The sequence below is a fragment of the Gobio gobio genome, assembly GCF_949357685.1.
Source record: "Gobio gobio genome assembly, chromosome: 15".
In the NCBI taxonomy this organism is placed as follows: domain Eukaryota; kingdom Metazoa; phylum Chordata; class Actinopteri; order Cypriniformes; family Gobionidae; genus Gobio; species Gobio gobio.
In genome coordinates, this window is record NC_137108.1 from 50,713,010 (window position 1) to 50,729,109 (window position 16,100).

Genomic DNA, 16,100 nt, shown 5'->3' on the forward strand with positions numbered 1-16,100 from the left:
ATGATGGATAGATGCACTTTTATGACGGATAGATGCACTTTTATGATGGACAGATGCACTTTTATGATGGATAGATGCACTTTTATGATGGACAGATGCACTTTTATGATGGATAGATGCACTTTTATGATGGATAGATGCACTTTTATGATGGACAGATGCGCTTTTATGATGGACAGATGCACTTTTATGATGGATAGATGCACTTTTATGATGGATAGATGCACTTTTATGACGGATAGATGCACTTTTATGATGGACGGATGCACTTTTATGATGGATAGATGCACTTTTATGATGGACAGATGCACTTTTATGATGGATAGATGCACTTTTATGATGGACAGATGCACTTTTATGATGGACAGATGCACTTTTATGATGGACAGATGCACTTTTATGATGGACAGATATACTTTTGTGGACCATTCACTGCCATTATAAAACAGGGAAGAGCCAGGATATTTTTTAATATAACTTAAGAAAATAAGAAAGAAGAATGTCATATACACAGAAGATGACTTGAGGGCGAGTAAATCGTGGGCTAATTTTCATTTTTGGGTGAACTATCCCTTTAAAGGTCACAGAGACGGGATCGCGCCGCAGTGGAAGGCGTGTTTATCTGAAGTCTTTGGTGGAAAGATGTGGGACTGACAGAGACGCTCACCAGACCTGGAAGAAACAGAAAAGAGCAATCTTTAAAAACACTGCTGGAAAACACAAGCTCGCATGCGTTCCTGAGTAATCATTCACTCTTGGATGGGTCGCGTATTAGAGTTAATGTAAAAATAATTACATTTCTTATTAATAGTCTCTGCGGCATTGGCCACAGTCTGCTGCTGTAATTGAGTTTTTGTGTCTAATGTCTTTGGGCAAGGGTTACCATTATTACTCTTACCATTATTAATCACAGGAAATAAACTTTTACCGTGGCACACAGCTACAGATGTGCAGTTTTGCAAGCAAAATAATATTATTAAACTGCTAAATGTCACATTTCCCCCTCTACAGTTTGTTATTTGCAAATAATTGATATAATAATTCTTCCAGCAAGAAATGTCTTGACATTAATGAATATTACCCAAGGCTGAGACAAAATCACAGACTAATCAGAACATTTTATTGCTCAAAACGCAGTCCTGAGATGTTTTTCTTCAGCTCTCCTAAAGATGAGAGCATCATTGAAGGGTATAGATTATAAAAATGAATGCAATTTTGATTGCAAACAAAGATATACAAAAGTTTGGGATCGGGACGTTTTTTAATGTTTTTAAAAGAGTCTCTTCTGCTCACCAAGGCTGCATTTATTTAATTAAAAATACAGTAAAAATAGTGAAATATTACTCCAATGTAAATCAGATGTTCTCTATGTGAATATATAGTAAAATATAATATATTTCTATGATCAAAGCTGAATTTATCATCATTACTCCAGTCTTCAGTGTCACATGATCCTTTACAAATCACTCTCATATGATGCTCAAAACACATTTATGATTAATATCAATCATAAATGTAGTGTACAACATTTTTTTCATGATTATTTGATGAATAGAAAGTTCAAAAGAACGTCATTTATTTGAAATCTTTTGTAACATTATAAATGCCTTTACTGTCACTCTTGAACAATTTAATGTGTCATTTCTTACTGACCTTTTGCAGAGGCGAACAGAAGTGATGTATTTTTACTTTCTACTCAAGTACATTTTTCAAGTATATACTTTATCTGTGTTTTCTTTGGACCACACGTGTCTACAAAAACTGTAAAAAATATGGACGTAGTGTCCGTGACGTCACCCATAAGATTCTGAAGAGCAGTTTTGAAGCGCCATCTTGTCAGAGCGTCACTCCCGAATAACAGAAAATGGGCAAAGAGGCGGGACGTGGGCGGAGCTTAGGTGACGTGATGACTAACAGACAGCAGACAAACAGCAATCCACCTGTCACTCAAAGTGGCCACGCCCTTAATTATGCAGAACTTTAAGGCTTTATATAATGTAAATGAATGAGTTATAAAACATTCCCCCCCTCACAGTCGTCATGAAGGGCAACATTAGCCGTACAGACCAAACCCACTGTAAACATGCTGTAAAGTTGGGCATTTTAACATGAGCTCAATGAGATTCTGCTCCTTCTGGAGTCTGTCTCTAGTGGCCAGTCCATGAATTACAGCTTAAGTCACTTCCAAATCGGCTTCAAGAGAAACTCAGAGAGGAGCCGCTTGGTCTACACAGACACACACTCACCTAAAGGATCATTAGGAACACCTGTTCAATTTCTCATTAATGCAATTATCTAATCAACCAATCACATGGCAGTTGCTTCAATGCATTTAGGGGTGTGGTCCTGGTCAAGACAATCTCCTGAACTCCAAACTGAATGTCGGAATGGGAAAGAAAGGAGATTTAAGCAATTTTGAGCGTGGCATGGTTGTTGGTGCCAGACGGGCCGGTCTGAGTATTTCACAATCTGCTCAGTTACTGGGATTTTCACGCACAACCATTTCTAGGGTTTACAAAGAATGGCGTGAAAAGGGAAAAACATCCAGTCTGCGGCAGTCCTGTGGGGGAAAATGCCTTGTTGATGCTAGAGGTCAGAGGAGAATGGGCGACTGATTCAAGCTGATAGAAGAGCAACTTTGACTGAAATAACCACTCGTTACAACCGAGGTCTGCAGCAAAGCATTTGTGAAGCCACAACACACACAACCTTGAGGCGGATGGGCTTCAACAGCAGAAGACCCCACCGGGTACCACTCATCTCCACTACAAATAGGAAAAAGAGGCGACAATTTGCACAAGCTCACCAAAATTGGACAGTTGAAGACTGGAAAAATGTTGCCTGGTCTGATGAGTCTGGATTTCTGTTGAGACATTCAGATGGTAGAGTCAGAATTTGGCGTAAACAGAATGAGAACATGGATCCATCATGCCTTGTTACCACTGTGCAGGCTGGTGGTGGTGGTGTAATGGTGTGGGGGATGTTTTCTTGGCACACTTTAGGCCCCTTAGTGCCAATTGGGCATCATTTAAATGCCACGGCCTACCTGAGCATTGTTTCTGACCATGTCCATCCCTTTATGAGCCCCATGTCCCATCCTCTGATGGCTACTTCCAGCAGGATAATGCACCGCCACAAAGCTCCAATCATTTCAAATTGGTTTCTTGAACATGACAATGAGTTCACTGAACTAAAATGGCCCCCACAGTCACCAGATCTCAACCCCATAGAGCATCTTTGGGATGTGGTGGAACGGGAGCTTCGTGCCCTGGATGTGCATCCCACAAATCTCCATCACCTGCTAGATGCTCTCCTATCAATATGGCCAACATTTCTAAAGAATGCTTTCAGCACCTTGTTGAATCAATGCCACGTAGAATTAAGGCAGTTCTGAAGGCGAAAGGGGTCAAACACATTATTAGTATGTGTTCCTAATAATCCTTTAGGTGAGTGTATATCGCAAAATGAAGCTATAGAAAAGCCTACTGTGTGGGACCATTTCGACAGAAAGAACGACGAAGTTACTTGCAAAATATGCTATGCGGTATTTAAATACAGCAGTAGTACAAGCTCCTGACTGGTGGAAAGCAAATGAAAGGCGCTTCCCAAGGCTGGCGTCTTTAGTGAGGCGTTATCTCTGTATTCCAGGGGCATTAGTGCCATCTGAAGCCTTGTTTAAGTTACTAAAGTAAACGCAGTCAGCAGAGCCAGACAAAAGGCTTGAGAGGGTGTTTTCTAACCCACATCACTTAGGGTGCTTTCACACCTGCCTCATTTAGTTGGGTTGAATCGTACTAGAGTTGGTTTTCCCCTTTGGTGCGGTTCGTTTGGTCAGGTGTGAAAGCCTAAACCAAAACCAAAAGACCAAACAAGCGGACCTAGAGCTCCTTGAAGAGGTGGTGTCAGGACGCTCTCAAACGAACTCTGGAGCGGGAGAACGTGATCCGACCTCGAACAGACCCAAATGTAGTGTTTTAGTCAAGACCACCTAAACCAAGACCAAGACCAGACCAGCACTCTTTAAATTCATCTAAAAGATCCATATCTACTGTCTGAGAAATGTCTTATATTTAATGAAAAAACACAATTAGAATAGTGAGACACTATAGCGCTGTTACCAATCAAATCACTGACACTCATGGCACAGAAGCTGCATCTGAATTGGTACAATAACACCTGCATAAATAATGTTCAGATTAATTTAACATTAAAACATTAACAGTCACGGAATCCTTTATTCAACCGGTTTGTTAAAAGCAGCTGATTCGTTTAATGTTGCCGAATTAGCAAAGAAACAGTTTCAAATGTCATTTAATATTAACTTTATTGAACATTTGTACAATGAAAAGAAGGTTCAGCTGATTGGTCACAAGCGATTTATGTTCTGTGAATGTGATTTATTGATAAATAGAACAATTGAGGCTGATTGGAAATTTCACAGTATGTGCCAAGATTAGATAAAACCAAGCACTTGTTTTGTTTGTAGGAATGTTAACGCTGCTAAACACTAACTTGTACATCTTCCTTCTTTTTTTCCCTCCCTGCTTACACCTTCTCACATTTTCCTCCTCTTGTTTATTTTGTATATACATTGTACACACAACTTTGATGTTTGACACTCTTGACTACATTGCAACTGCATTATTTAATTGGAAACTCCGAACAAGCACAGCAGCACCATTTTATCATCCTAGTGTTTCCAAGTTAATATATCCCTTAGCAAATGTAAGCGTCTGCTAAATGACTAAATGTAAATGTATAAATCAATATCATTTGCAATCACGCTTATATTCATGAAAACAGCTCTCTTGCTCTTGCGATATTGCTTAATTATAATCTATGTTATATAAAAAAACGAAATCTCTGAATTTTGTGGGCATTTATATTAATTTTGGCCATTTTTGAGACAATGCTGCATTGATTTTGGGGGACAAAACCAGCCCACACAGTCGCAGTTTAGGAAATACGCCATGGCCAATGGGTGATGTGGATGTTGTCATGTGACTGCATTTTGCTTCGTTTCAACTGGTTCGGACCAGAGCCATAGAGAGAGAGAGTCGCGACAACGGAAGTTCAAAACGCTTGATGGTCACGTGATTCATGTAGACCTCGAATAGTTCCAGGAAGTGCTTTGGCGGGATAGTCAAATTGATAGTCACAGTGACAGAACTTGGTAATTAATAGTCAATAAATGCATTGATTTTCAATAATTGTATTACACATCGACATGTGTATATAGCATGAGTATGTAGTTACAGCGATGTTGTTTTTAAAAGATAATTTTTTTAATGATGAATAATCTACCCAAGCAGGCTTTAATGTACAAGTTATTTTGATTAAGATGTGCTGATAATTTAAAATCTTACTGATTAAATTTCTTACCTTTTAAAAGTGCATCACAAACGGTCTGTTCTGCTGTAACTCTATGGCGCGGCTGCTACTTCCGGGAACTATTGAGTCTCTCCACGAGCCGCCATTTTGCTGTAAAAAAACCCGTTCCATTGGAGTCTATGGAGTTGTCGCAACTCTCTCTCTCTATGGCTCTGGTTCAGACCAAAGCAATCAGTGCGGTGTGAAAATGAACCAAAAAAGCGGAAAAATGCTACAGTGTATAATTGTGTGCCCTTGGATTTTTATTTGACGGAAAAAACTATTCCGGTTCTTCAAAGCTTCAAACGGATTCAGTGTGTTTTTGTTTTGTCATCTTAATTTGGTAATTATTATATAATAATAATAATAATTGTATATTAGTGAAACTATACTCACTGATTCATAACGCTTCGAAGCTTCATGATGCAGTGTTTTGAAATCGTCATCACTATATAAGTCGTTATTTAGGGTTTTTTTGCGCACAAAAACTATTCTCGTCGCTTCATAAAGTTATTGTAGAACCACTGTAGTGAGATGGACTTTGTAACGACGTCTTTAGTGTCTTTTAAGGGTCTTGAGAGTGTAAAGTGCCATTGAGCCAATGGAGGCCTTTCAGAGCATCAGATTTACACTAAAATATCTTCATTTGTGTCTGAAGATGAACGGAGGTCTGACGGGTGTCCAACCACATGAGGGGAAGTCATTAATGACAGAAATTAAATTTTGGGGTGAACTAACCCTTTAAGCAGAGTAAAAATACTCCACTTCTGAACGGTAGTGTATAACGTTACAAAAGCTTTCCATTTCAGATAAATGCTGTTCTTTTGAACTTTCTATTCATCAAAGAATCCTGAAAATAACTGATAATAATTATAATCCCAAACTTTTGAACGGCAGTGTATATACAGTCAACCCTAAATATATTCACATTTTCTCACATTATCAGTTTATTCGCTATAGTTTAGAAAATGCTAATAAAATATGACAAGAAAATGTGTTAAACTGTGAACAAATCCGTCTTGATAATGTCAGATAACTGGGATGTAAGGATTACAATCAGCTGTTCGATTTAACTACAGCATTAGATAATACCAATTTAGCTCAACCAATGACCAAACAATGCTTCATTTTGGTCACATTAGCAATGAAAGAAAAAGCACTTCAGCAAAAGTGTGAATCATTTTGGAGTTTTGGGGTATAATATGTCACAGTTGACTGTATTTTGCTATCCTCACTTACACAAATGAACTATAGCACACACTAGGATTATATCTGGAGTCTGAATTATTTTCGGGTTGACTGTATTTGTGAGGTTACTTGCTCTCCATTTCTTCTCATTAGTGTCTAGGAGAACCGGTTGAGATGTTATAGAGCGCTTCCCTATGAGAGCGTCAGTATCTCATGTGTTATCAAAAGCTGATCTGCTCCGGTTCACGAGCTGAGAGAGACTGTTCTCTATCGGCTGCCACAGACCTCAGCGTTTATGGAGTGATTAAGGCCAACTTAAGCAATATGTGTTTTCCCAGTGGCATGTGATAAAATGTGCTTATTTTTGTCTACAAGACACAGAAAGTGCACATACCGGAGGAAAGAGCGAATGGCATTGACAGCGAGAGGGCAAACCCAGCATGCATCTGCCTCCGGGGACAGTCACTGTTTACACACACAAAGCAAAAAATCAAATCAAACATACCAGGATTAATTATCCTTAAACAGATCCAACCGCGCAGGCTTTTATCTGTGGACCATTTTCTCATCGTTCGCTTTATCTCACGGCTTGTGGAGAATATGATTGAGCAATCCAGGGTTATTTTTAGCTGGCCAATGATTTGCCTGAAGCGCCCTTTGCTTTTTGTGTGTGTGTGCTATTTTACAATGAAAGTTTGGAATTACGCCTGAGAAAAGAAGAACATCATGTGGCCACACATTCAATTTTTTTGTCTTTGCACTTTTTACCTAACCGAAATTAACTCGCCAAGAGCCAAACGAGAGAGAATTGAGTTTTTAGTACCGTGCAAATACAGCAAAACTGGCTTTAACTGTGACTTCTAATGTAGAATATTCCTTCCATCAAGCCACAAATACTAAAATATAGAAAAATGTATTGCAAAATACATCTCCATATCTGGTACATTTCCCTAATTCTCCTGGCATTAGCACATGGTGCAAAAACCTACTTTTGCTCTGTATCTACAGCAAAAAGAACAGATAAATATTGCACAATTTGCAAGAGACCATGATAAATCTGCAAGCATGACTGGATCTAAAATTGTTGAGGTATTGTTTGTTTGGTTGGGAGGCATTTTTAGCTGTGCAACACCACAAAACTGCTGTCGAGTCACACATATCTGTCTCTGTCTTGGTATAAATATAGATTTAGAAGTTTAAAAAGCAGAAGGAAAGTCTTGACGGCATGACTTCCTGCTCATCTTTAGGCGGAGGTCAGTATTTAAGTCATGTTGAGCAGATGTGACAGTATATGACTGGGTTTATTTTGGAACAGACACACTCCGGGCAGCTGTTTGGGTTGGTTTATATGACAGTGTGAGCAGAAACTCTGACTGTTTGTCTCTCTGGGACACTTGTGCAAAGCCCTGCGTCTAATTCACAAACCACTCACAAACCAGAGTTACTAAAGGCGGACGTACACTGTGCGATTTCAGCAAGGTTTCCTACTCACACTGCACCAGTGGATCTAGGGCTGTAACGATTTGACCAAAAATAAAAACCTCGATTAATTGAACATTTGACCTCGATTACGATTAATGAACGATTTTTTTTTTTGTGCCCTCATAAGGTTTTTGAGTAAGTTCACTAATAAGGTTTGTACTGTAAATATTTTCTACTATTAAAGGTGGAATTTTTTTTTCTAATGAAAAAGTGCATTATGATTTTAAAATACTTGAAGGAAACGGTTCACTTTCAGCAGTTATTGTCTATGGAGCAGATTTCTGTTTGTTGTACATCAGATAAAGATAAATTAACACTGTATGCCTACATTACATTTATCTGAATGCATTAATGAGAGAGTGATTGTGTGTGTGAATTACTCTTACTGTCTCTATTCATTATGAAGCTGTGGTTTGTACTTACTTCAAAAGGTATTAAAATGTATGCCTAACGGTTGAGTTTCTAAGCTACTTTAGTGACTTTACTTTAGTCACAGCTTCTGTCTGAGTGTTCGCTTGTCAAAATATATCAGGCATTAGTTCAAGATAATACACATCTGATGGTCGAAACTCGCTTTAATGTTCAAACTGGCAGGGCTTAAACCACATACAAATGACAAAGTTTTGTGAGGACGCAAGCAGGTGAAAGATCTGCCTTCAGGGCGCGCGCGTTTTCAGAGACGTGACACGGCTCGGCTCTCTGTGTCACTGAAAAAAGCTAAGCACTGAACGGAGAAGTTTTCCGTATTGTTGTTTTTGAATAGTTCACAATCGCTTTAAATGTTGAAACTGGCAAGCCTTTAAACGCATTTACTTGACAAACTTTATGAGCACGAAAGTGAAAGCGGCTTCGGGGCTTGCGCGCGCCGTCTGTGTGTGTGTCAGCGCGTAGGCTATAAGAACAGCAATTAACTGACCTTTATAAACTGTGTAAAACATGCAGTTACTATAGTGATGCACTGTGCGATTTCAGCAAGGTTACCTACTCACACTGTACCAGTGGATCGCATATGATGTAAAGCCAAAGCTCACGATTTTTGAGCTCACACGATGCGATATGAAAAACATTAGCATGGTCAACTCATCACAATGCATACTGTACATGTGGCAACTGCACTGCAAATAATGCTTTTCTTGCTTAGTATTTTTGTCTTGTTTTCAGTCCAAATATCTAAAAAATCTTACATTAAGAAGCATTTACTAGACAAGCAAACGTTTTTGTCTTGTTTTGGGGGAAAATAACTCAAAATAAAATAAAAACAAAATAAGCTAAATAATCTGCCAATGGGGTAAGCAAAATAATCTTGTTTTCTGTTTGAATTAAGATTATTTTGCTTACCCCATTGGCAGATTATGCTAATTTTGCTAGTTCAACTAAGTAAGAAAAGCATTTTTTGCAGCGTGGTTATCATATTTTGAGTAAAAATGGCAGTCAAATATTTTCTTCCTCATTAATTAGGTACATAGGCACTTCTTCCACTCTGGGAGCAACAAAACTCGGTAACACTTTCTACGAAGGCAATGCTTATAATGAATTATAGCTCCATTTATACTTATTTATAAGTACGTATTACTATTCTATAAATATATATATAAAGACTCATAGATAGACTATACTGCATTATAGAAACAGTTATATTATATTATTTATAATTACTTATAAGGCATGCATTCGCTTTTTCAATGTGCATGCTCATAATCCATTACACACTGAAGTATTAATTAGTCATAATTCACAAAAATTAAGGAAAATTTGGATTTCATTCGACTCTAACGAGACAACTTTTATGATTTTTGGGCAAACCGTTCTGAAGTTATATGCAAAGAGAAAATCTCAGTATCTCCGGACCAGTAGGTGGCGCTGTGCCGAAACGCTGCATGCCGCCTCAGGTCATGCTTGTGATGATCTGTACCAATTTTGGCCAGAATACGATAAAGCGTTGCGGATATACAGCCTTATGTCTATTTTCGCAAGCACTACATATACTTATTTATAAAGACTCATAGATAGACTAAACTGCATTATAGAAACAGTTATAATTACATTTATAATTACTTATAAGTCATGTATTTGCTTTTTCAATGTGCATGCTCATAATCCATTATACACTGAAGTATTAATTAGTCGTATGGATCCATTAATGTACTTATAAAGATGCAACCTGCATTGTATAGAGCCAATGTCATGTTTTGTTTAATTATAGCTCCACCAAGTGGCAAAGTCTCACCACTTTTTGTCCTCAGAGTGTCATAAGCGTGTCAAATTTGGTGAAAATATCTCATTTTGTTTAAGAGTTCCAGACATTTGCATTAATGAGCATATATAAAAATAACCAACCCCTGACTTTGATTGCATTTTTTTGCCACTTACTATCAAAATTTTGACATTAGCCTTGAAATGTAAGTCATCCCGCTATGATTCTGATTTTCCTACAGTGGTTTCATCTCGATCGGACTAACGGTTTCAAAGATATTTGCGAAAGTTGTTTAAACGCTAAAATCAAAACGTTGAACAAACCATAAGGTGAAACCTAGCATGTTTGGTATCGTTATACTCGGCAAGGATTCAGGAATCCACAGATATAGGAGATAAGACAACCAAATCCAAAGTTATAAGCATGTGAATATTTGATTTGATCGCAATTTCTCGGGCTCCTTCAGGGTATTATGCCGATGACACATACCAAGTTTCGTAACGATACGATAATGCGTTCATGAAATACAGCATTTTACTTCAAAATTCAAAATGGCCGATTTGGAAAAATCGGATTTCATTTGACTTGGCATGCCGCCCCGAATCAAACGAGACTCGAATGCAAAATTACCCACAATTCTTTATTGCTCTGATTCCATGGCGCAAGGCGATTCAATTGCATCAATTGCTTTGACGTAATTTTCGATGGTGCCAATTTTCCCGCCAAAAAACCTACTTTTTCAAACTCCGTTTGGACGGTTTATCCGACTTGCACGAAGTAATACACACAAGCGAATTGTATGTAGCGCTTGTGAAAATAGACATAAGGCTGCATCTCATTTATAACCAAAAAAATCAAAAGGTGTCTCTTTTTTGAGGGGGAATACTATATTATATTATAGTAAAATTACTCTAGTAAATACTATAGTGTTTTTGAACCGTACTATAGTAAATATACTACAGTAAATTAACAAAGTGTAGTAAATACTATAATATACTGCAATTTACTGTAGTATATTTACTATAGTACGGTTCAAAAACACTATAGTATTTACTAGAGTAATTTTACTGTTAATTTACTATAATATACTAAAGTATTTTTTCATGTGGGTTATTACAGCTCAGACAACATATACTCACATGTGTATCACTTTTAGCAGTGGTTTATGAAACTTCAAAGGGTTTCCTGTAAAATGACAGCAGTATTGTGTGTTTAGAGACACTGGATGTGGGACGCTTTTCAATTTGGGTTGGTCAAATCCAGACGGAAATGGTCCCAGAGTAATTTAATGTAAATAAGTGACTTTGTGTAAAACAAATGCCAAAGTGATGCATATCTCCAGAAAGTGTTCAAATGGCACCACATGAGGTCAGAGCTCCTCCACAGACATTTAACATTTAAAGTATATACTTGATGATGTCATTCCGGACCCTGTACCGGGTCCTCGGTGTGGGTCACCGGCACGATGAGTTTCCAGAATATTCTTAACATATATTTACATGATTAGCTTAATGACAAGATGTAACGTTTTCTGAGAAAAAGTATAACAAATAAGTGACTGAAAAAAAATGCTGTAGAAAAAAACTTGCTTTCCATTTAAATGAAGGTTTTCTCTTAAAAAACAAAACAAAAAAATACTTAGTATTTTAAATAATTTCGCTTCTAAAGTAAGTGTATTTTATGGAAGCTTGTTTCCGCCACAGAATAGAACATTTGCGACTTATCTCGCAATTTTGACTTTTTCTCTCAGAATTGCGAGATAAAATGTTGCAATTCCCTTTTTTATGTTTTATTCCGTGGCAGAAACAAGCTTCCATAATATCTTGATTTAAGATTGTTTAGATATTTGTACTGAAAAATGACAAGATGTAACGTTTTCTGAGAAAAAGTATAACAAATAAGTGACTGAAAAAAAAATGCTGTAGAAAAATAAACTTGTTTTCCATTTAAATGAAGGTTTTCTCATAAAAAACTAAATAAAACAAGACTTAGTATTTTAAATCCTTTTGCTTCTAAAGGAAGTGCATTTTATGGAAGCTTGTTTCCGCCACAGAATAAAACATTTGCGACTTTTTATCTCACAATTGCACGTTTACATCTTGCAATTTTGACTTTTTCTCTCAGAGTTGCGAGATAAAATGTCGCAATTCACTTTTTTATGTTTTATTCCGTGGCGGAAACAAGCTTCCATAATATCTTGATTTAAGACTGTTTAGATATTTGCACTGAAAAATGACAAAAAAATACTGAATACGGAAATCATTTGGAAACGGAAATATGTCAAAATTGTATTGTGGGATCCAGTATTTTACTCTGTGTGTTCAGTTGTGTTTTGCATTTTGGCAAATCTGACAGATAATCTGGGTATTTAATGCATGCAAACAAACTACATGCACACTATACACACACTACACACTGCAGAAATAGTGCGTTTAGTTAGCATGCTATTCAAACGGTGCCATTCAAACATGTAAACAAGGCTCATTAGAGAATTATTCACAATTCTCAAATGTTCTTACATTACAGTATGTCTCAGCTGCACACTAACAATCCTTCACATCTGTGTGTGTGTGTGTGTGTGTGTTCTCTCGATGCCCTCTCATTAGCATATGGCCGTCTGGATTGCGTTGTGAGACTGATCTGCTGTGTTGTTGCACAGCTGGCCGATTCTGACACTTTCTGTCTGTTTTGTGGCATGCCTCCTCTCCCGCTCTCTTTTCCCATTATGCCCAGACAAGACTTTAGATTAAAATGGGGGGCAATGTTCCTCCCACTTCTAAATGTCTGGTCTCTCCACCAAGTGTAAGTCATTACAGCCAGAGCGGGGCGTGACTGGGCTGTCAGAAAGATATCAAAGCTCTTGTGTAAAAGACTCTCATCTCACGTCCAGCTAAACAATCACGTTTAATTGGATTTTACACCAGGCCCATTAAATCACAGACAAGGTTAGTCAGGCACCAGTTGCTAAAGCAACCCTGCTTCATCCTCTCTAACAGCGCAAACACACTCGCAAATCCTCCCGGAGAACAGCGCATTGGACAAACAACAAACTGTGTTTGACTGTCCACTGTACGGCAACAATACAAACCTGGGGTTATATTAAATATTCATGTTCATTAAGACAATATATGTATATATAAAGGTGTATTTTTTATGTGTGTGTGCATGTACAGTATGTATATATCAGGACCTTAACCACCATAGACTTTGGGTGGGTCAAGACCACCCCAATAATTAGAAAAGGCCAAAATGGGCGGATTCGAACCCGGAACCTTTGACACTGTTTACAAAAATTGGGAACCCAAATGTGAACAGCGGAGCTATGTATTTATTCACTAACATTAAGAATCTTGGGACTAAATAAGGAAAAATTATTTGCAAATTTATAGTCCCAAAATTATTATTTCTAAACTAGAATTAAACCTAGAATTTCATTCACTGTTCTGTTTCTTTATGCTTTATAAAACAAAACAAAAATTATGAAATGATCAAACAAATATTTAAAAAAAAATTAAAAAACATAAAATAATATTAAAATATGTTTATATATATATATCACATTTAAAAAAATAATTGAAAATATTGACAATTTTAAAATAACAAAATAAAATAAATAAAAATATATTGTTTTCCATGTTTAAATGTTATATATATATATATATATATATATATATATATAGCAGAGGCTTCTGTGATTATTTTTTTAAATATTTGTATTTTATGTATATATATATATATATATATATATATATATATATATATATATATATACATATATATATATATATATATATATATATATATATATATATACATATATATATATATATATACATATATATATATATATACATATATATATATATATACATATATATATATATATATATACATACATATACACATAAAATAAATAAAAAATTATATTTAAAAAAAATAGTCACAGAAGCCTCTGCTTGCCATTTTTTATATATCACATTTTTTATGTTTTTTTAATTTTAATAATTTAAATAATCAAGTAAAAATAAAAAAAATAATGTTCTTTTATTTTATATATCAAATTTTGTATTTTATTAAAAAAAATAATAATAATAATTAAACAAAATAAATAAGAATGTATTGTTTTAAAAATCATAGAAGCCTCTGCTTGGCATTTTTCATATGTTTAAATATTTTGATATTTATATAATAAATTAAAAAAAAAATTATAATAATAATAATATACATGTATGTATATAGTACATACATGCATATATAATTAAAAATATTACTCACATTAAAATGCTTTGATGAACATATTATAAAATATACTTTATACTCAAATTATACTGAAAATTAAATATCCTTCCTTAAAGTCAGCATGAAACTGACTTCCATATTGTGACGTATATCCGTCGGTTTCTGGAATGAAAACAAACATGTATTTTGTCCTCTGGGAATTGATTGGATCAATTCCCCACCTTGGGGAAGTTGGGATCTGAATGCCAGTGTGCAGTGAGTTGTGTGCATGGATAAATTATTTATAATAAGCACTTGATTTCGTAGTGACTTTAAATATCCCGTTCCTGGGGCCAGTTGCATAAACTAAGCCATTATGTTAAAGGGTTAGTTCACCCAAAAATGAAAATTCTGTCATTAATTCCTCACCCTCATGCCGTTCGACACCCGTCAGACCTCCGTTCATCTTCAGACACAAATGAAGATATTTTAGTGTAAATCTGATGCTCTGAAAGGCCTCCATTGGCTCAATGGCACTTTACACTCTCAAGACCCTTAAAAGACACTAAAGACGTCGTTACAAAGTCCATCTCACTACAGTGGTTCTACAATAACTTTATGAATCGGCGAGAATAGTTTTTGTGCGCAAAAAAACCCCTAAATAATGACTTACATAGTGATGACGATTTCAAAACACGGCATCATGAAGCTTCGAAGCGTAATGAATCAGTGAGTCGAATCATGATTCGGATCGCGTGTCAAACTGCTGAAATTTGGCGATTCAAACTGCTGAATCGACTCAGTGATTCATAACGCTTCAAAGCTTCATGAGGCCGTGTTTTGAAATCGTCATCACTATATAAGTCGTTATTTAGGGTTTTTTTGCGCACAAAAACTATTCTCGTCGCTTCATAAAGTTATTGTAGAGCCACTGTAGTGAGATGGACTTTGTATCGACGTCTTTAGTGTCTTTTAAGGGTCTTGAGAGTGAACCGTGCCAATGGAGGCCTTTCAGAGCCATCAGATTTACAATAAAATATCTTAATTTCTGTTCCGAAGATGAATGGAGGTCTGACGGGTGTCCAACGACATGAGGGTCAGTCATTAATGACAGAATTTTCATTTTTGGGTGAACTAACCCTTTAAGACAGTGTCTTAAGATCTAGTATGAGCCTCTAGCAGTTAGGCAAGTGGCATTCAGTCTTACTTTTCGTATCAAATTAGACCAGTCTATGTTTTTATGTAACTGATTTAAAAAAATTATGAACAGTCTTAAAGAAAAAAATCTATGTCTAACTTGTAAGACTAGTCTTAATGGTTTATGCAACCGGCCCCTGTACTTATGCAACAACTGTTTGGCTGAAATATGTTATTATTGGAGTGTGTGTTGTGTGCGGTGTTCTCACCGGTGTGTGTGTCCTCTGGCAGATGGGACGTCCGCGCTGTGTCTGTCCTCGGTGAGAGAGCTGCCGTCTCAGCTGCAGGATCTGTACCAGCAGGGCTTCATCCTGGCAGCGGTGCATCCCTTCATCCACCCGTGCGGCCCAGAGCCCGCCAGCCTCCAGCGCCAGCTCTACCGGGCCGTGCTCATCAAAGTCTCGGACAGGTGGGTCACAACACACATAATGAAAACATGACCGCTGCTGTG

At 36.7% G+C, this 16,100-nt stretch overlaps 1 protein-coding gene across 1 annotated transcript in view; it reads left to right on the forward strand.

Moving 5' to 3' along the window:
* The window catches only part of rftn1b (raftlin, lipid raft linker 1b), a gene marked incomplete at its 3' end in the record, with an annotated part of 223,971 nt that overhangs the window by 63,382 nt on the left and 144,489 nt on the right, over nt 1–16,100 (forward strand). The window contains exon 3 of the mRNA XM_079838147.1: nt 15,881–16,058. Coding sequence (XP_079694273.1) covers nt 15,881–16,058 — 178 coding nt within the window. The remainder of the gene's footprint in view (nt 1–15,880; nt 16,059–16,100) is intronic.